The 25987-nt window shown below is 41.2% G+C and overlaps 1 protein-coding gene across 5 annotated transcripts in view; it reads left to right on the top strand.

Moving 5' to 3' along the window:
- LOC112227920 overlaps positions 1-24512 on the top strand; it is a 44477-nt gene extending 19965 nt beyond the window's left edge. For 2 of the 5 annotated variants that reach the window (XM_042315000.1, XM_042314999.1), the window contains 2 exons: positions 28-111; positions 251-603. In XM_042315000.1, the coding sequence (XP_042170934.1) occupies positions 28-111; positions 251-317 (151 nt within the window). In that variant the 3' untranslated portion in view covers positions 318-603. Of the gene's footprint in view, positions 1-27; positions 112-250; positions 606-23592; positions 23860-23975; positions 24234-24331 lie in introns of those variants that run through there. The other 3 variants (XM_042315001.1, XM_042315002.1, XM_042315003.1) reach the window with 3 other exon arrangements.
- Positions 24513-25987: the final 1475 nt, after the last annotated feature.

Genomic DNA, 25987 nt, shown 5'->3' with positions numbered 1-25987 from the left:
CTGTGTGTCTCTATCTCTGTGTTGTAGCCTGAGCCACAATTACATCACTGATGCTCTGACTGACAGAATTCTCCAACTGGTCTTTACCAACACTTCAATACACACCATACGGTAAGGGTGTGTGTGTGACGGTGAGCAGAGCATGTGTGTGTGTGAGATCATATGAGTCTGTTTCTGGGGGCAACTGTTGGAGGATGGAGATTTGGTGTCTAATGATGTAATAATGATTCATAATAATCATGTTTTATAGACTCTTCAACAACAGAATCCAGGACAGAAGATCCTTCCTGACAGACAAGAGGTTTGACATCTGGTGAAGATAATGTTCTATAATAACACTATAATGTGTCAATGTAGAAGGCTGGTTTGAGATCTGGTGAAGATAATTTATAATAACAGGATAATGTGTTCAATGTAGAAGGCTGGTTCAAAATCACACTGATTGATCTGAAAAATTGTCTTACTGTATATTCTGGTGGACACAGTGGTGTGAAGTACTTAAGTAAAAATACTACTTAGGATTGCTGTATCACAACCGGACGTGATTGGGAGTCCCGTAAGGTGGCGAACAATTGGTATAAAAATTAAAAAAAGTACTACTTATGCAGTTTTTTGGGGTATCTGTACTTTACTATTTATATTTTTGACTACTTTTACTTCACTACATTCCTAATGAAAATAATGTACAGTTTACTCCATCCATTTTCCCTGACACCCAAAAGTATTTAGAATACTTAGCAGGACAGGAATATGGTCCAATTCACGCTCTTATCAAGTGAACATCCTTGGTCATCTCTACTTCCTCTGATCTGACGGACTCTCGAAACAAACTCAGTTTGTAAATGATGTCTGAGGGAAGGAGTCCCCGTGGCTTTCCGTAAATGTAACAGACAAGAAAATCGTGCTTCTGTTTCTTAATTTCTTAATATAATTTGAAAGGATTTATTATTTTAATTTTCTTAAGTAAAAATTAAAATTAAAATTATTAAATTATATATAAATTAAATTATATAAATTATATAAATTATAAGCATTCTTAAAATTTTAAAGCAAATACTTTAAGACCTTTACTCAAGCAGTATTTTACTGGGCGACTTTCACTTTTTCCTGGGTCATTTTCTATGAAGGTATCTTTACTTTTACTTGAGAATTGTGTACTTTTTCCACCATTGCTTAAATGGAATCATAAAAGTAGTTGACTCTTAAATGTGTGAGTGAGTGTGAGGGATAAGAACATGTAGTTTTATTTACCAGTTTGTGTGTAAATACCTTAAATTATATAAATTATTTTGTTTCTTTTAATAATTTCCACCGGTCTAATATCCATTGCTCATGTTTCTTGGCCCAAGCAAGTCTCTTCTTCTTATTGGTGTCCTTTAGTAGTGGTTTCTTTGTAGCAATTTGACCATCATGGCCTGATTCATGCAGTCTCCTCTGAACAGTTGATGTTAAAATGTGTCTGTTACTTGAACTCTGTGAAGCATTTATTTGGGCTGCAATCTGAGGTGCAGTTAACGCGACTGAACTTATCCTCAGCAGCAGAGGTAACTCTGGGTCTTCCGTTCCTGTGGCATTCCTCATGAGAGCCAGTTTCATCATAGAGCTTGATGGTTTTTGAGACTGCACTTGAAAATGTTTTTAAAGTTCTTGAAATGTTCTGCATCTTCAAGTAATGATAGACTGTAATTTCTCTTTGCTTATTTGAGCTGTTCTTGAGCTGTTCTTGCCATAATATTGGCTTGGTCTTTTACCAAATAGGGTTATCTTCTGTATACCACCCCTACCTTGTCGCAACACAACTAATTTGCTCAAACTTATTAAGGAGAATAGAAATTCCACAAATTAACTTTTTACAAGGCACACCTGTTAATTGAAAGTAATTTCAGGTGACTACCTCATGAAGCTGGTTGAGAGAATGCAAATACTTTGAAGAATCTCAAATATATTTTGTTTAACACTTTTTTGGTTACTACATCATTCCATATGTGTTATTTTATAGTTTTGATGTCTTCCACTATTATTTTAAAATGTAGAAAATAGTAAAAATAAAGAAAAACCCTTTGAATGAGTAGGTGTGTCCAAACGTTTGACTGGTACTGTCTATATATATATATATATATATATATATATATATATAGTGGACTCACCTGGACTCAATCACCTGGTTTATTACGTCCCCTATATCTGTCTGTTTCTCAGTTCTCTTCCCTGTGTCACCGTTATTGTCGTTTGCGTTTCCCTTGTCCAGATGCTGTTCTTGTTTTGTCTGATGTCCGTATTCTGTTTCTGTCCGTTGGTTATTAAATGTTCACACCCTTACTTGCTTCTCGTCTCCAGCGTCGGTCTTCACAGTACTATCCTAGTTCAAGTCAGAACAAAGCTGCCTGACGAAAGAGGGGTCACATACACATTGAAAACTCCAGCCCAAAGTGGGAGGTTTAGAGAATACTTTCTTAAAAGTAGTGGAGCATCTCTTTAAGACCCTTGTACCTCCATTTGTTGTAAATATTAGGGGTAAATATCCATTTCATCTAATTTTAGCCTCTTCCATTTGCTTTGTGTATATCATCAAATCTAATTGTAACAGTCACATGTTTAGTAGATGTTATTGGTCACACTCACATGTTTAGTAGATGTTATTGGTCACATTTACATGTTTAGTAGATGTTATTGGTCACATTTACATGTTTAGTAGATGTTATTGTCTCTCCCACAACGTTATTCCTCTCTCCTACAGCGTCCATCACAATTACATGCACATGGCCAATTATGCAAATTAGGTGATGCCGTCATTTAGCGACATCTAGCGACTTTTAGAACAGCCAATAGCTACTTTCCTTACTGAGGAGTTGGCAACACTGACAGGAACTGGACAGACACTATCCTACAATGAAGGATCACTATTGTAGGTGAAAATTCATGACGATGGTTGATTTTCCAGTATTTAGACTGTTCCCCCAGCAGTATTGAGTCAGACAACATAGGGTTAATTAATAGACATGTTTATGGATAAGAAAGGCTGAGCTCAGGAGATGGTCAGCATGGAGTTAATCACTAGACATGCAATAACAAGAATGTCAGCGGAAAATGTATGCCTGTGCTGTTGTTAGTGGCCTGAGGGAATTCATTACCTGGTCCTGTGACTAGCACTGAGACATGCAAATGCATTATGTATGTCGTGCAGTTGTAGGCCTGAAGGAAGTCATTGCTTGGTCGACGAGCGTTAAGGCTGGTATTGTATTGTATATGTCTGTGCCATTATAGGCTTGGGGAGAGCCATTGTGTAGTCCCATGAGTATCATGCATGCATTTGTACCACACATGCATTTGTGTCAAGAATTAAGACAGAAAGATAATGGTGGCAAGAGGCCAAGGGTAAGTAAACCTCTAGTGACACCCCATCCCGTGAATGGGACCGTTGTCATCATCTGACACTAATTAGCATATCGCAACGGACATAAAGCTTCCTAGAAAATATTCCTATTCATGAAAATCACAAGTGAAATATATTGGAACACAGCTTAGCCTTTTGTTAATCACCCTGTCATCTCAGATTTTCAATATGAAAAATATGCTTGACAGCCAAAGCTAGACAAAGGCATTTGTGTAAGTTTATCGATAGCCTAGCATAGCATTATGCCTTGCTAGCAGCAGGCAACCTTGTCACGAAAATCAGAAAAGCAATCAAATTAAATCGTTTACCTTTGATGAACTTCGGATGTTTTCACTCACTCACACTCATGAGACTCCCAGATAGATAGCCAAAGTTCATTTTTTACCAAAATATTATTTTTGTAGGCGAAATAGCTCCGTTTGTTCTTCACGTTTGACTGAGAAATCGACCGGAAATTGCGGTCACGACAACGCCCTGAAAAATATTCAAAAAATTTGCTCTATAATATCGACAGAAACATGGCAAACGTTGTTTATAATCAATCCTCAAGGTGTTTTTCAAATATCTATTCGATAATATATCAACCGGGACAATTGGTTTCTCAGTAGAAGCGATTGGAATAATGGCTACCTCTGTATTTTACACAAGAATTTCTCCGGGAGCATCAGGTGACCACTTGCGTAATGAAGCCGCCTACGGGTATTCTTCAACATAAATGCATAAAACTATGTCACAATGCTGTAGACACCTTGGGGAACGTAGAAAGCGTAATCTGGTTGATAGGGCATTCACATACCTTAAGGGAACATTTCGGCATTTGCCGTATGGTTAGTGAGAAAGTCCACATTGCAAATGTACGGTCCCTTACTAGACGTCCGAAAACGTTTTTAAAATTCGCGGACGGCGTCGGGCCGAGCGGCAGGGCCGGACCTACCAGGAAGTCATCAAATGAACTTTGTCGGACATTCGGTTTCCGTTTCACAAAAATAATAAGATTTTGGTCATTTTTCCACTGTCCCAGAATATCCCACAGGGGGCATAAGCAATCATATTGCTATCGGACAAAACATCACGATTCACGACGGGCCTTATCTCGAAAACGGAAAATATTTCGAAGCCGAAACTCGGTGAGCGTAGGTTTGGCATAATGGGCAGTTGGCCCCGAACAAGATGGCGTCCAGGCCTCAACGGTTTTTGAGTTATGGCCATTTATCTGGGATTAAAGGTCCAAAATGAAAATAGAGAAATTATTTTTCCACTTCATGTCAAAGTCAAGGAGCCTCCGGTGTCAATAAAAAAGAACCAGCCATTTATCTATCGTCATTTTAAGAGAAATCGTACAATGACAGATTGGTGATGTTCACGGATAGGTGTTTTTTTTTTTTCAACGGTTACAGATCCAGTTGCAGGGTGTTCTTACGAATCTTTTTAAAGTGTGCTGCGGAGCTCTGCGAGATTTCTGTGATTTTCTATGATTTTCTGAAATAACACACACTCACTAAACCCTCTGTAAATAACTCAGTTCTTAACGTAAAGACTTAAAACTCAGGATTCTGTAAAGGCATACCCCAATCAGGATATGGGTTTATTTATAGCTTCCTGTGCCAACCGGAAGTGCCTTAAATGATGTCATAGTGGCAGTTTCCAAGGGTTAAAAAGGTCAGATCTTTTCAAAACTTCATATGTGTGATTAGGCAATCCCCATAAACTGTAAGTCAGTCATTTCTCCCAACAGATGTCAAAGAAAAGCTCTCACACACACACACAGCAAGGATGGAGTGACAAAGTGCGGTGCTTAAAGACACAGAGAGCAGGCAATGGCATTACCATAATCCCTAGGCCGTGCCGAGTTCAACGAGATATCCCGCTTGACCGTAGCTCGCTTGCATTTTACAACCATATTTTTATTTTTGGGTTACCAGGTGCCTATTTTAAACAGTCCATAAAGCACTCAGGGCGGCCCCCATGGATAGAGGGTCGTAGTAGGGTACTCCCATAGCGGGCATGGACAATAGGAGTCCCGGTAAATGCATTTACAACCATATTTTTATTTTTGGGTTACCAGTTGCACAACAATGCACGTGCATTTGCAATATGATTCTATAGTGAAAAAACACCACCAAATGGACATGATGAAATCAACACAACGAGTGATGGAAAGGAACAACTATCACTGCTCGGCAATCCTGTGTTCATCAGGCCAGTCAATTTTGCATTTTTGAGCATGTCAAATTTCATATGGTAAATGCCCATTGAACCATATTGCAAATGCACGTGCACTTGCAATATGATTGTATGTGAAAAGACATCACAAAATGGACAGGATGAAGTCAACACAACGAGCGATGGAAAGGAGCAACTATCACTGCCAGGCCATCCCGAGTTCATCTGGCCAGTCAATTTTGCATTTCTGCATGATTTTTGAGCATGTCAAATTTCATATGGTAAATGCCCATTGAACCATATTGCAAATGCACGTGCACTTGCAATATGATTGTATGTGAAAAGACATCACCAAATGGACATGATGAAATCAACACAACGAGTGATGGAAAGGAACAACTATCACTGCTCGGCCATCCTGTGTTCATCAGGCCAGTCAATTTTGCATTTTTGAGCATGTCAAATTTCATATGGTAAATGCATTGAACCATATTGCAAATGCACGTGCACTTGCAATATGATTGTATGTGAAAAGACATCACCAAAATGGCATTCTGAAATCAACACAAAAAATGGCATCACCATAGTCTCCAGACTGTGCCGAGTTCAACGAGATGCCCCGCTTGACCGTAGCTCGTTCTGAGTGCAGGACCTTGAAAAAAAGAAGGCCCAAAATGAAGCCTGCCCCACAATGTCATTTGATTTTGGGTGGCAGTGAGAGAACCGTTAGGGTGAGAAGCACAATTCGACCTCAGGTACGTTCCTAAGGTCCTCCCGATCCGTGCAAGCCTAACCTTGACCCTGTGGCATTAACCCTTAACAGTTAAAAGAAGGTGTTTACATCAAAAAGTTTGCATTGACTTCTCTCCCCATAGGAATACATTGCCTGCACTCCTAAATTCAACCTGAAGCCTATGTGGGTTATGAATGCCTTATGAACCTGTCTTCAGTGACAGTCCATCAGACCACTATGAGGTCTACCTGTGTCGATTCTAAGCTTCCTGGAGCAAACGGAAGTGGTTAAATTGACCCAAAAGGTGTTTTGATGTACATCACCTTCAAAGGTGAAAATGACCCCATTCAACACTGTGTATATCGTAGATAGGTCAATTCTTAACTTAAAGACTTAAAACTCAGGATTCTGTAGGTTTCTATGTCAGTCAAGACATGTGTTGACTTATAGCTTCCTGTGCCAACCGGAAGTGCCTTTAATTGGGTCACACTGTCTGTTTTGAAGGGTTAGAAAAGTCACATCTCTCCAAAACTTCATATGTGTGACTAGGTAACCCTCCTAAACTGTAAATCAGTCATTTCCCCCAGGAGATGTCAAAGAAAAGCTCTCATACACACACACAGCAAGGATGGAGTGAAAAACTGCGTTGCTGAAAGACACAGAGAGCAGGCAATGGCATTACCATAATCCCTAGGCTGTGCCGAGTTCAACGAGATATCCCGCTTGACCGTAGCTCGCTCGGTCTGGGCGCAGCGACCATTTGAAAAGTAGGCCCAATATGAAGCCTGCCCCACAACGTCATTTGCTTTTGGGTGACAGCGGCAGAACCGTTAGGTTTAGAAGGAAAATTCAACCACAGGAATGTTCCTAAGGTCCTTCCGATCCGTGCAAGCCTAACCTTGACCGTGTGGCATTAACCCTTGACAGTTAAAAGAAGGTGTTTACATCAAACAGTTTGCATTGACTTCTCTCCCCATAGGAATACATTGCCTGCACCCCTAAATTCAACCTGGAGTCTATATGGGTTATGAATGCCGTATGAACCTGTCTTCGGTAACAGTCCATCAGGCCACTATGAGGTCTACCTGTGTTGATTCTAAGCTTCCTAGACCAACCGGAAGTGGTTCAAATCCCCCTAAAAGTGTATATCCATACCCTGCCTGCAGTTTGATAGACATAGTGCATTCAACCCTGTGTAAATCAGTCAATTCTTAACGTAAAGACTTAAAACTCAGGATTCTGTAACAGCATACCCCAATGAGGATATGTGTTGACTTATAGCTTCCTGTGCCAACCGGAAGTGTCATAATTGGTGTCTCAGGGGCTGTTTCGAGGGGTTAAAAAGTCAGATCTTTCCAAAACTTCATATATGTGATTAGGCAACCCCCATGAACTGTAAATCAGTCATTTTTCCCATAAAATTTCAAAGGAAAAATAAATCACACTAAAACACAACTTGGAAGGAGGGACGTATTGGGGTGCGTAGAGACAGACAGTGACTGCAATAGTTAGCTTTGTTCGAGCTAAAAAGAACCGTCAGACCTAGAGTTCCGAAACTTTAGAAACCTGTTCTAGACCTCAGGTCGATAGTGCGTGGTGAGTTAGGTGGCTCTAGAAGGTTCTCGGACCGAGAAACAGCCTCGTACATTTGCAATGATTTCAATTCATTTTGACCATTACGAAAATGACGACATTTAGAAAAGTCTCAGAGACGCAAGGCTAGGTGCATTGAAACCGGCTCGGCCCATAGAGACAGACCCCAACGTTTCTGTCCGATAGCTCATTCAAGGACCCCGTAGCAAGGCATGGAAAAAGTGGATTTTCAGCACCAATTAGGGTTTTACTCGGGCACCGAAGGACCTATCGAGCCGAAACTCGGGATTCGGGGTCGCCTCACATAGGCTCACATAATGTCCGACCTGGACCCGCAGCTAGAACGTAACTATGTGTTTTACGTTTTTATTATGTTTTAAACCGAAGGCGCTGTGAATTATGGGACTGCTCTGACATATGTGATAGTTGGCTTCTAAATGAGTAGGAAAAAGTGGGTTTGGTGTTAATTGATATCAGTTTGGTGTCATAATGACATCTAATTGACTGATGGACACTGACTTGCTAGTTGACTTTTGTACATTTGCAATGTGTTTAAACGGAGAGGGACCATCACCAAAATGGCATTCTGAAATCAACACAAAAAATGGCATCACCATAGTCTCCAGACTGTGCCGAGTTCAACGAGATGCCCCGCTTGACCGTAGCTCGTTCTGAGTGCAGCGACCTTGAAAAAAAGAAGGCCCAAAATGAAGCCTGCCCCACAATGTCATTTGATTTTGGGTGGCAGTGAGAGAACCGTTAGGGTGAGAAGCACAATTCGACCTCAGGTACGTTCCTAAGGTCCTCCCGATCCGTGCAAGCCTAACCTTGACCCTGTGGCATTAACCCTTAACAGTTAAAAGAAGGTGTTTACATCAAAAGTTTGCATTGACTTCTCTCCCCATAGGAATACATTGCCTGCACTCCTAAATTCAACCTGAAGCCTATGTGGGTTATGAATGCCTTATGAACCTGTCTTCAGTAACAGTCCATCAGACCACTATGAGGTCTACCTGTGTCGATTCTAAGCTTCCTGGAGCAAACGGAAGTGGTTAAATTGACCCAAAAGGTGTTTTGATGTACATCACCTTCAAAGGTGAAAATGACCCCATTCAACACTGTGTAGATCGTAGATAGGTCAATTCTTAACTTAAAGACTTAAAACTCAGGATTCTGTAGGTTTCTATGTCAGTCAAGACATGTGTTGACTTATAGCTTCCTGTGCCAACCGGAAGTGCCTTTAATTGGGTCACACTGTCTGTTTTGAAGGGTTAGAAAAGTCACATCTCTCCAAAACTTCATATGTGTGACTAGGTAACCCTCCTAAACTGTAAATCAGTCATTTCCCCCAGGAGATGTCAAAGAAAAGCTCTCATACACACACACAGCAAGGATGGAGTGACAAAGTGCGGTGCTTAAAGACACAGAGAGCAGGCAATGGCATTACCATAATCCCTAGGCCGTGCCGAGTTCAACGAGATATCCCGCTTGACCGTAGCTCGCTTGCATTTTACAACCATATTTTTATTTTTGGGTTACCAGGTGCCTATTTTAAACAGTCCATAAAGCACTCAGGGCGGCCCCCATGGATAGAGGGTCGTAGTAGGGTACTCCCATAGCGGGCATGGACAATAGGAGTCCCGGTAAATGCATTTACAACCATATTTTTATTTTTGGGTTACCAGTTGCACAACAATGCACGTGCATTTGCAATATGATTCTATAGTGAAAAAACACCACCAAATGGACATGATGAAATCAACACAACGAGTGATGGAAAGGAACAACTATCACTGCTCCATCCTGTGTTCATCAGGCCAGTCAATTTTGCATTTTTGAGCATGTCAAATTTCATATGGTAAATGCCCATTGAACCATATTGCAAATGCACGTGCACTTGCAATATGATTGTATGTGAAAAGACATCACAAAATGGACAGGATGAAGTCAACACAACGAGCGATGGAAAGGAGCAACTATCACTGCCAGGCCATCCCGAGTTCATCTGGCCAGTCAATTTTGCATTTCTGCATGATTTTTGAGCATGTCAAATTTCATATGGTAAATGCCCATTGAACCATATTGCAAATGCACGTGCACTTGCAATATGATTGTATGTGAAAAGACATCACCAAATGGACATGATGAAATCAACACAACGAGTGATGGAAAGGAACAACTATCACTGCTCGGCCATCCTGTGTTCATCAGGGCAATCAATTTCACATTCCTGCAGCATTTTTATAGCATGACAAATTCGTGATGGTACCTGCCCATTGAACCATATTGCAAATGCACAGTGACTTTGCAAAAGTAAGAAAACATAAACAAATGGACATAATGAAATCACCATATTTTTATTTTTTGGGTTACCAGTTGCACAAAATGCACGTGCACTTTGCAATATGATTGTATGTGAAAAAACATCACCAAATGGACATGATGAAATCAACACAACGAGTGATGGAAAGGAACAACTATCACTGCCAGGCCATCCCGAGTTCATCTGGCCAGTCAATTTTGCATTTCTGCAGGATTTTTGAGCATGTCAAATTTCATATGGTAAATGCCCATTGAACCATATTGCAAATGCACGTGCACTTGCAATATGATTGTATGTGAAAAACATCACCAAATGGACATGATGAAATCAACACAACGAGTGATGGAAAGGAACAACTATCACTGCCCGGCCATCCTGTGTTCCCATAGCGGGCATTAATATCAGAATGACCGGTAAATGCATTTTGGAGCATATTTTAATTTTTGGGTTACCGGGTGCACAACAATCAGTATCCATCGTAATATTTTAAACAGTCCACAAAGCACTCAGGACGGCCCTGACAGAGAGAGGGCCGTAGTAGGGTGCTTCCATATCGGGCATTAATATGAGAATGACCCTTAAATGCATTTAGGACCATATTTTAATTTTTGGGTTCCCAGGTGCACCCACTTTATTTTGGGTTCCCAGGTGCACCCACTTTATTTTGGGTTCCCAGATGCACAACTTCTATTTTGGGTCACCAGGTGCACGCGGTTCCTAACAGCGCAGCTATCTGCTTTATAGCCCGAGGGAGGGTGCTTAAGTGTGGGTGCCCTGGTTCACCTGGTGTGCGAGGTTGTGGATGTGGGGGGGGGTCCCATGCTGGAATCATCCCCGGAAATAGAGGAGTGTTACCTGGGTGGTGAGTAAGGGCCTACAAGCCTGGAGGTCCATATTTTAATTTTTGGGTTACCAGTTGCACGTTTTCAATCACCAGTTGCACGTTTTCAATCACCAGTTGCACAACAATCAGTATCCATCGTGATATTTTAAACAGTCCATAAAGCACTAAATGACGGCCCCCACGGAAAGAGGGCCGTAGTAGGGTGCTTCCATAGCGGGCATTAATATGAGAATGACCCTTAAATGCATTTTGGAGCATATTTTAATTTTTGGGTTACCAGTTGCACATGTTCAATCACCTCAACAGGTGCACAGCAATGAGTATCCATCAGAACATGTTAAAGTGTCCATACATCACTCAGGACGGCCCCTATGGAAAGAGGGCCGTAGTAGGGTACTCCTATATCGGGCATTAAAATCAGCATGACCGGAAAATGCATGTAGGACCATGTTTTATTTTTTGGGTTACCAGTTGCACGTTTTCAATCACCAGTTGCACAACAATCAGTATCCATCGTGATATTTTAAAGTGTCCATAAATCACTCAGGATGCCCCCGACAGAGAGAGAGGGCCGTAGTAGGGTACTCCTATAACAGGGCATTAATATGAGAATGACCCTTAAATGCATTTTGGAGCATATTTTAATTTTTGGGTTACCAGTTGCACATGTTCAATCACCTCAACAGGTGCACAGCAATGAGTATCCATCAGAACATGTTAAAGTGTCCATACATCACTCAGGACGGCCCCTATGGAAAGAGGGCCGTAGTAGGGTACTCCTATATCGGGCATTAAAATCAGAATGACCGGTAAATGCATGTAGGACCATGTTTTATTTTTTGGGTTACCAGTTGCACAACAATGCTTGTGCATTTGCAATATGATTCTATAGTGAAAAAACATCACCAAATGGACATGATGAAATCAACACAACGGGTGATGGAAAGGAACAACTATCACTGCTCGGCCATCCTGTGTTCATCAGGCCAGTCAATTTTGCATTTTTGAGCATGTCAAATTTCATATGGTAAATGCCCAAGGGTTAGAAAAGTCACATCTCTCCAAAACTTCATATGTGTGACTAGGTAACCCTCCTAAACTGTAAATCAGTCATTTCCCAGGAGATGTCAAAGAAAAGCTCTCATACACACACACAGCAAGGATGGAGTGAAAAACTGCGTTGCTGAAAGACACAGAGAGCAGGCAATGGCATTACCATAATCCCTAGGCTGTGCCGAGTTCAACGAGATATCCCGCTTGACCGTAGCTCGCTCGGTCTGAGCGCAGCGACCATTTGAAAAGTAGGCCCAAAATGAAGCCTGCCCCACAACGTCATTTGCTTTTGGGTGACAGCGGCAGAACCGTTAGGTTTAGAAGGAAAATTCAACCACAGGAATGTTCCTAAGGTCCTTCCGATCCGTGCAAGCCTAACCTTGACCGTGTGGCATTAACCCTTAACAGTTAAAAGAAGGTGTTTACATCAAACAGTTTGCATTGACTTCTCTCCCCATAGGAATACATTGCCTGCACCCCTAAATTCAACCTGAAGCCTATATGGGTTATGAATGCCGTATGAACCTGTCTTCGGTAACAGTCCATCAGGCCACTATGAGGTCTACCTGTGTTGATTCTAAGCTTCCTTGAGCAACCGGAAGTGGTTAAAATCCCCTAAAAGTGTATATCCATACCCTGCCTGCAGTTTGATAGACATAGTGCATTCAACCCTGTGTAAATCAGTCAATTCTTAACGTAAAGACTTAAAACTCAGGATTCTGTAACAGCATACCCCAATGAGGATATGTGTTGACTTATAGCTTCCTGTGCCAACCGGAAGTGTCATAATTGGTGTCTCAGGGGCTGTTTCGAGGGGTTAAAAAAGTCAGATCTTTCCAAAACTTCATATATGTGATTAGGCAACCCCCATGAACTGTAAATCAGTCATTTTTCCCATAAAATTTCAAAGGAAAAATAAATCACACTAAAACACAACTTGGAAGGAGGGACGTATTGGGGTGCGTAGAGACAGACAGTGACTGCAATAGTTAGCTTTGTTCGAGCTAAAAAGAACCGTCAGACCTAGAGTTCCGAAACTTTAGAAACCTGTTCTAGACCTCAGGTCGATAGTGCGTGGTGAGTTAGGTGGCTCTAGAAGGTTCTCGGACCGAGAAACAGCCTCGTACATTTGCAATGATTTCAATTCATTTTGACCATTACGAAAATGACGACATTTAGAAAAGTCTCAGAGACGCAAGGCTAGGTGCATTGAAACCGGCTCGGCCCATAGAGACAGACCCCAACGTTTCTGTCCGATAGCTCATTCAAGGACCCCGTAGCAAGGCATGGAAAAAGTGGATTTTCAGCACCAATTAGGGTTTTACTCGGGCACCGAAGGACCTATCGAGCCGAAACTCGGGATTCGGGGTCGCCTCACATAGGCCTTCACATAATGTCCGACCTGGACCCGCAGCTAGAACGTAACTATGTGTTTTACGTTTTTATTATGTTTTAAACCGAAGGCGCTGTGAATTATGGGCCTGCTCTGACATATGTGATAGTTGGCTTCTAAATGAGTAGGAAAAAGTGGGTTTGGTGTTAATTGATATCAGTTTGGTGTCATAATGACATCTAATTGACTGATGGACACTGACTTGCTAGTTGACTTTTGTACATTTGCAATGTGTTTAAACGGAGAGGGACCATCACCAAAATGGCATTCTGAAATCAACACAAAAAATGGCATCACCATAGTCTCCAGACTGTGCCGAGTTCAACGAGATGCCCCGCTTGACCGTAGCTCGTTCTGAGTGCAGCGACCTTGAAAAAAAGAAGGCCCAAAATGAAGCCTGCCCCACAATGTCATTTGATTTTGGGTGGCAGTGAGAGAACCGTTAGGGTGAGAAGCACAATTCGACCTCAGGTACGTTCCTAAGGTCCTCCCGATCCGTGCAAGCCTAACCTTGACCCTGTGGCATTAACCCTTAACAGTTAAAAGAAGGTGTTTACATCAAAAAGTTTGCATTGACTTCTCTCCCCATAGGAATACATTGCCTGCACTCCTAAATTCAACCTGAAGCCTATGTGGGTTATGAATGCCTTATGAACCTGTCTTCAGTAACAGTCCATCAGACCACTATGAGGTCTACCTGTGTCGATTCTAAGCTTCCTGGAGCAAACGGAAGTGGTTAAATTGACCCAAAAGGTGTTTTGATGTACATCACCTTCAAAGGTGAAAATGACCCCATTCAACACTGTGTATATCGTAGATAGGTCAATTCTTAACTTAAAGACTTAAAACTCAGGATTCTGTAGGTTTCTATGTCAGTCAAGACATGTGTTGACTTATAGCTTCCTGTGCCAACCGGAAGTGCCTTTAATTGGGTCACACTGTCTGTTTTGAAGGGTTAGAAAAGTCACATCTCTCCAAAACTTCATATGTGTGACTAGGTAACCCTCCTAAACTGTAAATCAGTCATTTCCCCCAGGAGATGTCAAAGAAAAGCTCTCATACACACACACAGCAAGGATGGAGTGACAAAGTGCGGTGCTTAAAGACACAGAGAGCAGGCAATGGCATTACCATAATCCCTAGGCCGTGCCGAGTTCAACGAGAGATATCCCGCTTGACCGTAGCTCGCTTGCATTTTACAACCATATTTTTATTTTTGGGTTACCAGGTGCCTATTTTAAACAGTCCATAAAGCACTCAGGGCGGCCCCCATGGATAGAGGGTCGTAGTAGGGTACTCCCATAGCGGGCATGGACAATAGGAGTCCCGGTAAATGCATTTACAACCATATTTTTATTTTTGGGTTACCAGTTGCACAACAATGCACGTGCATTTGCAATATGATTCTATAGTGAAAAAACACCACCAAATGGACATGATGAAATCAACACAACGAGTGATGGAAAGGAACAACTATCACTGCTCGGCCATCCTGTGTTCATCAGGCCAGTCAATTTTGCATTTTTGAGCATGTCAAATTTCATATGGTAAATGCCCATTGAACCATATTGCAAATGCACGTGCACTTGCAATATGATTGTATGTGAAAAGACATCACAAAATGGACAGGATGAAGTCAACACAACGAGCGATGGAAAGGAAAGGAGACTATCACTGCCAGGCCATCCCGAGTTCATCTGGCCAGTCAATTTTGCATTTCTGCATGATTTTTGAGCATGTCAAATTTCATATGGTAAATGCCCATTGAACCATATTGCAAATGCACGTGCACTTGCAATATGATTGTATGTGAAAAGACATCACCAAATGGACATGATGAAATCAACACAACGAGTGATGGAAAGGAACAACTATCACTGCTCGGCCATCCTGTGTTCATCAGGCCAGTCAATTTTGCATTTTTGAGCATGTCAAATTTCATATGGTAAATGCATTGAACCATATTGCAAATTTTGCAATATGATTGTATGTGAAAAACATCACAAATGGACATGATGAAATCAACACAACGAGTGATGGAAAGGAACAACTATCACTGCTCGGCCATCCTGTGTTCATCAGGCCAGTCAATTTTGCATTTTTGAGCATGTCAAATTTCATATGGTAAAATACAACTAAAGTATGTTGATACAGTTCTTATACGTGTGTAATTGACACAAAATTACAAAAAACGGTCCAGAAAGCACTTTTTTAAGGGTGTGTGAAGTTTTTACAAAATTTTGACATTTTTGACTTTTGACTTTTGACTTCCTATGAAATCATATTGAAAATGGACAAAACATATTACTTATGCCCATGTAAAAAAAAAAAAAAAATGATGATAAAATTGGACAAAAGTATATTCATACAGTTCTTACACATGTGTAATTGACAAAAAAATCGAAAGAATTTCGAAAAACGGTCCAGAAAGCACTTTTTTAAGGGGTGATAAGTTTTTGACAAAAAATCATTTTTTCAAAATTTTGCTTTTGGATGTTGACTTGGGTGACATTTCCCAATATGAAAAACCATGGTGGAGCGAATTCGCCACCTGTTGAATTTTTAAAGTGTTACAATAGGCAATCGCCATATGGCAGTTGCAATACACTTTGCACGAATCAACGCCGAATTGGGTGGTATTGGCCAATGTGTATATGGTTTGTCCGATGCCAATGACTTCCCATTCATTTTTGTCCACATAAAGTCTAATTGAATTTACATGTTCCGGTATCTGTGAAATAACAAGAGAGACCCTGCTAAAATAAGCACAAGAGTTTGACAGACGTCCACGTATATATTTTTACAGAGTTGCTTCGTGTGTTCTCCTGAAACGATGTAGCCACTCAGCTTTTCATGGATTGTGACTCCTCACTTTAGTACAACTGACAACCTGGTTTAGTTTACTACAACTCTCCTGTCCTGGTGACAACCTGGTTTAGTTTACTACAACTCTCCTGTCCTGGTGACAACCTGGTTTAGTTTACTACAACTCTCCTGTCCTGGTGACAACCTGGTTTAGTTTACTACAACTCTCCTGTCCTGGTGACAACCTGGTTTAGTTTACTACAACTCTCCTGTCCTGGTGACAACCTGGTTTAGTTTACTACAACTCTCCTGTTCTAGTAACAACCTGGTTTAGTTTACTACAACTCTCCTGTCCTGGTGACAACCTGGTTTAGTTTACTACAACTCTCCTGTCCTGGTGACAACCTGGTTTAGTTTACTACAACTCTCCTGTCCTGGTGACAACCTGGTTTAGTTTACTACAACTCTCCTGTCCTGGTGACAACCTGGTTTAGTTTACTACAACTCTCCTGTCCTGGTGACAACCTGGTTTAGTTTACTACAACTCTCCTGTCCTGGTGACAACCTGGTTTAGTTTACTACAACTCTCCTGTCCTGGTGACAACCTGGTTTAGTTTACTACAACTCTCCTGTCCTGGTGACAACCTGGTTTAGTTTACTACAACTCTCCTGTCCTGGTGACAACCTGGTTTAGTTTACTACAACTCTCCTGTCCTGGTGACAACCTGGTTTAGTTTACTTCAACTCTCCTGTCCTGGTGACAACCTGGTTTAGTTTACTACAACTCTCCTGTCCTGGTGACAACCTGGTTTAGTTTACTACAACTCTCCTGTCCTGGTGACAACCTGGTTTAGTTTACTACAACTCTCCTGTCCTGGTGACAACCTGGTTTAGTTTACTACAACTCTCCTGTTCTAGTAACAACCTGGTTTAGTTTACTACAACTCTCCTGTCCTGGTGACAACCTGGTTTAGTTTACTACAACTCTCCTGTCCTGGTGACAACCTGGTTTAGTTTACTACAACTCTCCTGTCCTGGTGACAACCTGGTTTCGTTTATTACAACTCTCCTGTTCTAGTAACAACCTGGTTCAGTTTACGACAACTCTCCTGTCCTGGTGACAACCGGGTTTAGTTTATTACAACTCTCCTGTGGGATCTTAGTCCAGCGTGGGTTCTCATCTCTCCCCAATCTCAGGTATGTTGACCAATCGATATTATATATTATATTGCCTTACTTAGTGTAATTTATTAACTGCAGTAATAGTGTAGTAATAACCATGTCGATTGATAGTGTAGTCTATATAGGACAATAAACCATGTATGACATGCATTACATATTTTATATAAATGGGGCACGTTCACTGAGCAGGACCCAATGTTTGGGAACGTCCAGATATAAATAGACCTACTCTATATTGATAGAACACACCTCTCTGAATGTTGCCCTGGGGTGTAGTCATCAGGAATCAAACAGAAACAAGCTGGCCAAAACAGGGAGGCACTCGGCTAAACTTGTCCGGCTGAACTTGTTCAACATTTTGCTACGGTGTCCTGTAATGAATACACCCTACATGTACCGTTTTAGCACACCTGATAAGTTACTACAACAATGATTGATTACTACAACGATTACTACAACAATGCCACGTTCAGGATCCAAATGTTGTTGAACAATCCCGATAGAAATGCCATGAATAGAGCCGACGTGATTCCTTATTATCTCTTCACGTTAGAGAGAGGCGTGTCTTTTCTACATAGCGTCTCTATCTGAATGTTCCAAAACGTTGCGTCTTGCTGAACGCACCCCAATGTTTTTATAGACCGAAGTTGCCTGAAGATGAAAGTACACGGCGTTGGAGATTTCGGAGACGCAAGGTAATTTCCACACACATACCTGCTTATTATCAAAATTAAGTAAGTTTATTTTTCAATTATTCTTAAATATCATACTGCCATTTGTTGGGGTTCGTTCCTTGTTCCTTGTCAGTCATTGGCAAAATTAGCATTCAGACAATATTTTATTTTTTCAACTAAAATTAAGGAAGTCAGTTAAGAACAAATTCTTATTTTCAAAGACTGCATACCGGGGGTTAACAGTGGATAAATTGCCTTGTTCAACAACGTCATCATTAGCAATAAGAATGTTAAAATGTCAAATCAACTGTAAATCAAATCAATTATTTGGTTTGATGTTACTTAAAGGTGATTTTCATTTATTAAACCATGAATAGTTATCATATGTAATCTTTTAATTTCTTTATTCTCATTCATTCTGTAGATCCTGCGTTTTTGGTAATGTAGGAAAACCATGTCAAATGAACGTTCAGAAGAATAACCAAAGGCACAATGGCAACCACTAAACAGACTGCTGTGAACTATGTCACAGATCGCAGACTGGACCTTATCAGATTGCTCAAGGATCTGACACTTATTGTTGACAACCTTCAGCAGCAGAGAGTTTTCCTCAATGAGGAAGTGGAAGTTATTAATAGTAAGGACACAAGAAGTGACAAAGCCAGATAAATACTGGACAGAGTCGTTAAAAGGGGAAGCTGCATGCTACAAGTTACTGGAGATTCTGTACATTACGAGACAGAGAACATTACTGGAGCCTTCCTCTGATTCAAAGGACAGACGGCAGCATGACCTGTACCACTGGATCAGCTGCTTCCCATTCAAGGAAGACCAAGAGGTGGACACTGACATCCTTGAAGGTAGGTAGTGCAGAAGTACGGCATTTGGTGTGCAGAAAATAGTCATTGACATCCTTGAAGGTAGGTAGTGCAGAAGTACGGCATTTGGTGTGCAGAAAATAGTCATTGACATCCTTGAAGGTAGGTAGTGCAGAAGTACGGCATTTGGTGTGCAGAAAATAGTAATTGACATCCTTGAAGGTAGGTAGTGCAGAAGTACGGCATTTGGTGTGCAGAAAATAGTCATTGACATCCTTGAAGGTAGGTAGTGCAGAAGTACGGCATTTGGTGTGCAGAAAATAGTCATTGACATCCTTGAAGGTAGGTAGTGCAGAAGTACGGCATTTGGTGTGCAGAAAATAGTCATTGACATCCTTGAAGGTAGGTAGTGCAGAAGTACGGCATTTGGTGTGCAGAAAATAGTCATTGACATCCTTGAAGGTAGGTAGTGCAGAAGTACAGCATTTGGTGTGCAGAAAATAGTCATTGACATCCTTGAAGGTAGGTAGTGCAGAAGTACGGCATTTGGTGTGCAGAAAATAGTCATTGACATCCTTGAAGGTAGGTAGTGCAGAAGTACGGCATTTGGTGTGCAGAAAATAGTCATTGACATCCTTGAAGGTAGGTAGTGCAGAAGTACGGCATTTGGTGTGCAGAAAATAGTCATTGACATCCTTGAAGGTAGGTAGTGCAGAGTGTACGGCATTTGGTGTGCAGAAAATAGTCATTGACATCCTTGAAGGTAGGTAGTGCAGAAGTACAGCATTTGGTGTGCAGAAAATAGTCATTGACATCCTTGAAGGTAGGTAGTGCAGAAGTACGGCATTTGGTGTGCAGAAAATAGTCATTGACATCCTTGAAGGTAGGTAGTGCAGAAGTACGGCATTTGGTGTGCAGAAAATAGTCATTGACATCCTTGAAGGTAGGTAGTGCAGAAGTACGGCATTTGGTGTGCAGAAAATAGTCATTGACATCCTTGAAGGTAGGTAGTGCAGAAGTACGGCATTTGGTGTGCAGAAAATAGTCATTGACATCCTTGAAGGTAGGTAGTGCAGAAGTACGGCATTTGGTGTGCAGAAAATAGTCAGACATCCTTGAAGGTAGGTAGTGCAGAAGTACGGCATTTGGTGTGCAGATAATAGTCATTGACATCCTTGAAGGTAGGTAGTGCAGAAGTACGGCAGAAAATAGACTTGTGTAGAAGAAGAACTTACATCAATTTACATGTTCTGTTATTTCACCATTAACTCGATTTTTATTGACCCTTTTCTTAGGCTCAATAAACTGTCACAGATATCAGACACAGCTGAAATGTAAAGCACGGAAGATCACAGAGGGTGCATGGAAACAAAGCTGTAGTCTCCTACCAGAGAGATGTAGAAATGAGGGGACTTTCTCTTACACCCCTCTTGTGTTAGATACAGACGTGCATTCATCTCTCTCTAAAATTAAAGTGAAGAACTAAATATGGAAGAAAGCTCGGCCTAAAAAACTAAAGAGCTTCATCCCCTTGGCCAAACAGGAAACATCCCCTACTGAGCTGCTTAAAACACATGAGAAAAAAATCCTCCTGGTTGGAAAACCTGGAATTGGAAAAACAACAGTCGCCCATCAAATGTTGAACCTCTGGGCAGAGAAAGATCACAGAGAACTAGATTACATGTTTTATTTTGAGGTGAGAGACATTTCACACAGAAAACCCATGAGCCTGGAGGACCTTCTCTTTAACATGTACAGTGAGCCAAAAGACAGTAAAGAAGAAGTGTTACAGGATATTAAGAAGAACTCTGAAAATGTTGTCATCATATTTGATGGAATCACAGACCTCTCCTCTCTGTCGGTAGTAAAGGACCTTGTGGAGAACCTCCTCCCTGACGCAAAGATTGTGACCACGTGCAGACCAGATCAATCTGAAGACTTCCTGACAGACTGGCCCACAGACTGGTTCAGAGTGGAGGTGAAAGGGTTCAGTGAAGAATCTATCAGGGCTTATTTAACACAGATGCTGAGTGCTGAGACTGACTCCTTGAGCAGTGTGTTAAACAACCTAGAGATGGTGGTTGCCTGCATTTATTTCCCTACATCAGAGGCTTCTGAACAGAACATGCACTATAACTGAAATGTACAGCAACATCCTCCGTCACTGCATCCAAAAACACAGTGGCAGACGACGTAAGGATATCGACAGTTATCTCAAAGAAAACAGAGAGAAAATATTGTCTTTGGCAGAAATTGCTTTTGATGCAACAAATGAGAAAAACATGAACTTGACAACACTGAGTTGTGAAGAAAGCAGTGTCCATTTTGCGTTCTTGGGGGCATTTATTGTTAACTTTTCACCAACAACATCAGACACTTGCGCTGCGTTTCTCCATTACACAATGCAGGAGTTCTTTGGTGCCCTTTGGCTCTTACAGAATCCAGACAAAATCAGAGAGGTTCTAGAGAAGTGCCCGACTGAAGAATGGAAACACACAAAACACTTGATTCCTTTCCTGTTTGGGCTTCTGAATGAGATGAATACTAGATTGGTAAACAGCCTAGTTCCAGCTGAACAGATCAAGAAGACGTCAGATTGGTTCTTCAAGGAAGTGGTGAACACATTTCTTCCATCTCAAACAAACCAAGATCATGCAGAAGGTGGTGCTCCTGAGTTTGAGATAGATCTTCTGTTTTTGTGTCAGTGCTTGTATGAATATCAGTCTACTGAGGCCTGTCAGCTTCTCCTGGACAAACTGGACTATCATCTAGACCTGAGTGGAGAACATCTTGATCCTCACCAGTGCTGTGCAGTCTCTTATGTGACCAGTCAGTCTGCAGAGAGAAAGGTTGGATTGGACCTGAACGGCTGTACTGTGTCAGACCAAGGAGTAAGGCTGATACTGGGCTCTCTGAAGAATGTCAGACATCTTGGGTAATGTTTGTGTTATTTAATTCACCAGTTGATTGCCAATTAACCAGCCAAAGAAAGATAAATTGGGACGAAACAACCCATCTTTAAAAAAATATCTATTATATTCTCTTCCCTTCAGACACTGAGTTATAAACATGTCTGTGTCATCCTACTTTGACATAATCTGTATAATATAATTTCTAATCTATTCTCTTTTAAAGACCATCCTCTGATGATTCATCTGACCCCTCAGTGCTGCTCTATCAACTCTGGACAACTTTGCTGAGCAGTGAGACAGAGATGGATTTCACCAGCTTACTTTGCCTCTGTGGAAATGAGTTGCACCTTCCAGTCCAGGGTGAAAAACAAGTGTTTGAGAGAGCAGAAGAAGTGATGAAACAGAGTCTAGAGAAGTTTCATCTCTGTCTACACTGGGATCAGAGAACTGTTCTCAGTGAAGCTCTCAGCAAGACCATTTTAAATTGTCTACCTAATATCAACAAACTCAGGTGAGTCTTTCCACAGTCAATATATATTTACTCAATGTCTTCGTGACGATTACTTTGCTTAAGTCATTTGAGAACATATTGCTCTTATTTCCAATGACAACTAATCTAAAGGCTAAGACAGACAAATAAGACATTGCAACAACACAACAAGATAGACATAACAACAGTATGCTTTTACAGAGTGAAGTCACATTCTCCGTGCTACTATCTGAACATAGACATTCTTATGTTTTATGGGTCACAGGTTTACCCCTCTACTACATCAGAGAGGATCCCCTGAAAGACTGGAGACAGACGACAAAGCAGTCCTACTAGATTTGTGTCTACAAGCAGCACTAGATCACAGAGAAACAATCCAGAGAACTGTGAACACACTGCTGTCACTGTTCTCTGTGTATCAAACTGAGAGATATGACATCCTGCTGGATCTGTACTCACATGTGAAGGACTATGAGACTCAAACAGGCAGGAGTGTCCTTTTGGCATTACAGCCAGTTTACCAGTCAGCTCCTGCAGTCTGGTCCATAGACCTCTCAGAGAGAAAGGCCTCCCTCCTCCTAGAAGTGCTGAAACTCCAACCAGAGAAGAAACCAGTAGAGCTGAAGGGCTGGTCAAATGAAGAGAGTGAAGTGAGGAGTTTCCTTCAGTGTCTGTCCTACATCTCACAGCTGAGGTGAGTCTGAACATGTGTGGTGGTTATGTGATGCTAGTAACATTTATACCAAGATTTCAAATGTTACTAAATGTCATTCATTTTATTTTTTTTATTCATATATCTTTCAAAACAGAACAAATGTTGCTGTTGTGTTAGTAACACCGATATTATGGAGTTTTGTCATATATTGTTAATTTATCTTAATTATGTGATGCTAGACATTGGTCTTTTAGAAATCTTATGGATTTTACCTTTAAGAATCTGAACGTTTATATTCAGAATATCTAATCTATAAAACCAAACGTCTTGTATATTATTTTACTACACATTTGTTATTTTGTCTCTGTACACTTTGACATGATTCACTGACTGAGGTTAAAGGTCAGACTGTCAGCTTTAATGTCAGGGCAATGTCACCGTTTAGAAAGTGCTGGAGTACAGAGCCAAAACAACATAAAATGTGTCACTGTCCCAATACTTTTGGACGTCACTGTCTCCTAAATGTCTGATTTGATGTCCCCCATGTTCTGCTGTTTCAGCGGTGGTGATGACAGGTTCTTCCAGACTGTGTGTGAATCCATCCCTGTGAGGTCCAGAGAGGAGGACCAGCAGTTGGCCTCTCTCCTCCAGGCATTGGGCTCCACCCTGTCACTGGGAGGAGAGTTACCCAGGAAAACCTGCAGGTCTGTGGGGAGAGTCCTGGGTCTCTGTGCCTCCAGATTGGACCTCACTCTCACCCCCAGCAAGATCTCTCTCCAAGGAGCCGCACTTCTTTTGAGACATGAGTCAAAGCTCCACAAGCTCAGGTATGTTCAGGAAGACAGCTTTTACAGGTCTATTCAATAGTTTATTTTCGTATTGAATATTTATCTGACAAGGTTTCTCTGTTTTAAGTGACTTGCGTTTTGTCGTTTCATTCCAGGCTGAATGTGGGTGTGGCAGTGAAACTGTCCAGACTGGTTAGGAGGACAGGGAGAGGTGCTACTCCACTGACTGTCCCAGAGCTCTCCCTGGTCCTACAGAGCAGCCAGCCACCAGAGAGAGTGTTATCCAGGGCTCTGAGTAGTGTTGCGTCCCTGCTGAGACTCTGGAGGGTTCAGTGTCTGGACCTGACTGACTTCTGCATTCAGGGTCACTCTCTCATCACACTGCTGTGTCACCAGGGACCTCTCTCTCTCAGGTCAGTCTGAAGCTGATGTTTTTTAAAAGTAGAAATAGTAACGTCATTCATGTGTTTTTCTTCATATTTCTGACAGCCTGTATGTTCCAACCTCCTAGACTAAACTCAGACACTCTGCAGCAGCTGACTGTAGTTGTGTATGAAGCTCAGGACAAGGACTTGACTCAGTGGTTCCTAGAGAAGAACATCTCAGATCTTCTCCCCTTTCTGGGAAGGGTTACTCTCAAGAGGTGGGTGAACTGTTTCTCCGATCAGTCTTTCTAGAACTAATAAAATAACTATTTCTATCCAGTGACATGTTGTTCCTCTGTAATATCATTTGGGTTTTAATCAAGAGGTGGGAAAGTCCTCCATCAGACAGATCTTTGACAGTAGAGACAGTGACTCGACAGAGTGGTGTCAAGGAGCAGTAGCCAGCAGTCTCATAGAAAGCAAGGCTTTTCATTCATTCACGTAGTATCTCACAACCAGCTACTCCTACACTTCCACAAGGCAAGAGGACAGGAGGGAGGGAGGTTGTTGGAACGGCAGAGCCATCCCAAGAATGGCAGGGGCCACTGACCAGCCCCCCTGCCTGCATACCATAGGGAACTATATTTAGCAGGGGACTATATTTATTTACTAGAGAAAGTTATTTACTAGAGAAAGAAAAACGTGAAGAATTATCATGCACTGTTATTATAAAATAATTTGGTGTTTTAGGATTTAAAAAATAGAAAGTTTTGTTTAATTAAATGTTTAACCTTTTAAGGTATAGGGGGCAGCATTTTCACTTTTGGATAATTTCAACTTCCTGCTACTCATGCCAGGAATATAAGATATGCATATTATTAGTTGATTTTGATAGAAAACACTCTGAAGTTTCTAAAACTGTTTGAATTATGTCTGTGAGTATAACAGAACTTATGTAGCAGGCAAAACCCCGAGGACTAACTGTTCAGAATAAAATGTTTTGGCCTCTATCTGTTCCCTGAGTTGTCAATGGGATATTTCTTAGGAACCTGTTTTCAGTTCCTACCGCTTCCCCTGGATGTCACCAGGCTTTGGAATTTGGTTGAGGTTATTCATTTGTGCAACAAAGAAGAAGGCCATCTAGGAACTACGTAACACTGTTGAGAGTTGCACAAGACGTGAAAAGGAGCATGGTTTGTTTACTTCCTGTATTGAAAACAGATTGCCCCGTCTACAATTTGATCGATTATTAACATTTAAAAATACCTAAAGTTGTATTACAAAAGTAGTTTGAAATATTTTGGCTAAGTTTCCCTGTTTTTTGCCCAAGACGCAAGCCCCAAGAAGTTAATGAACAGCTGATTGAGTTGTGGCTGTCAGTATGGTTGTTAATGAACACCCCTATTTAGATAGTTGGAACGGCAAAACTATTTGCCACTGGAGAGTTGGTTGACTCTAATTTCCTCCCTATATTGTTGGCCTACAATCTGTGTATCCACTACTTTCATTGGCCTGTGTTATTGGTTGCATTTAAGACACTGGTCATTCGTTTTATTGTTCTGGTGTCAGAGCATCTTGGGATTTTTTGTGGGATTTAAAAAAATATCATATATTATTATAGAAATATATAATATATAATTATTGTAATGTCTCCAGTCGTGTAAAATGATGGAGAATTGCAGAAAATTATATTTATTAATTTAGAGCCTGAATGTTGATGAAACCCTGTAATGCACTAACCTTAACCTCAGCTAGGGGTGAAATTGAAGGGGAGATAAATAGAGTTGTAGTGTGTTTATCAG

The sequence above is a fragment of the Oncorhynchus tshawytscha genome, unplaced genomic scaffold, assembly GCF_018296145.1.
Source record: "Oncorhynchus tshawytscha isolate Ot180627B unplaced genomic scaffold, Otsh_v2.0 Un_contig_4965_pilon_pilon, whole genome shotgun sequence".
Classification (NCBI taxonomy): Eukaryota; Metazoa; Chordata; class Actinopteri; order Salmoniformes; family Salmonidae; genus Oncorhynchus; species Oncorhynchus tshawytscha.
This window is presented reverse-complemented; position numbering and strand designations above follow the sequence as displayed.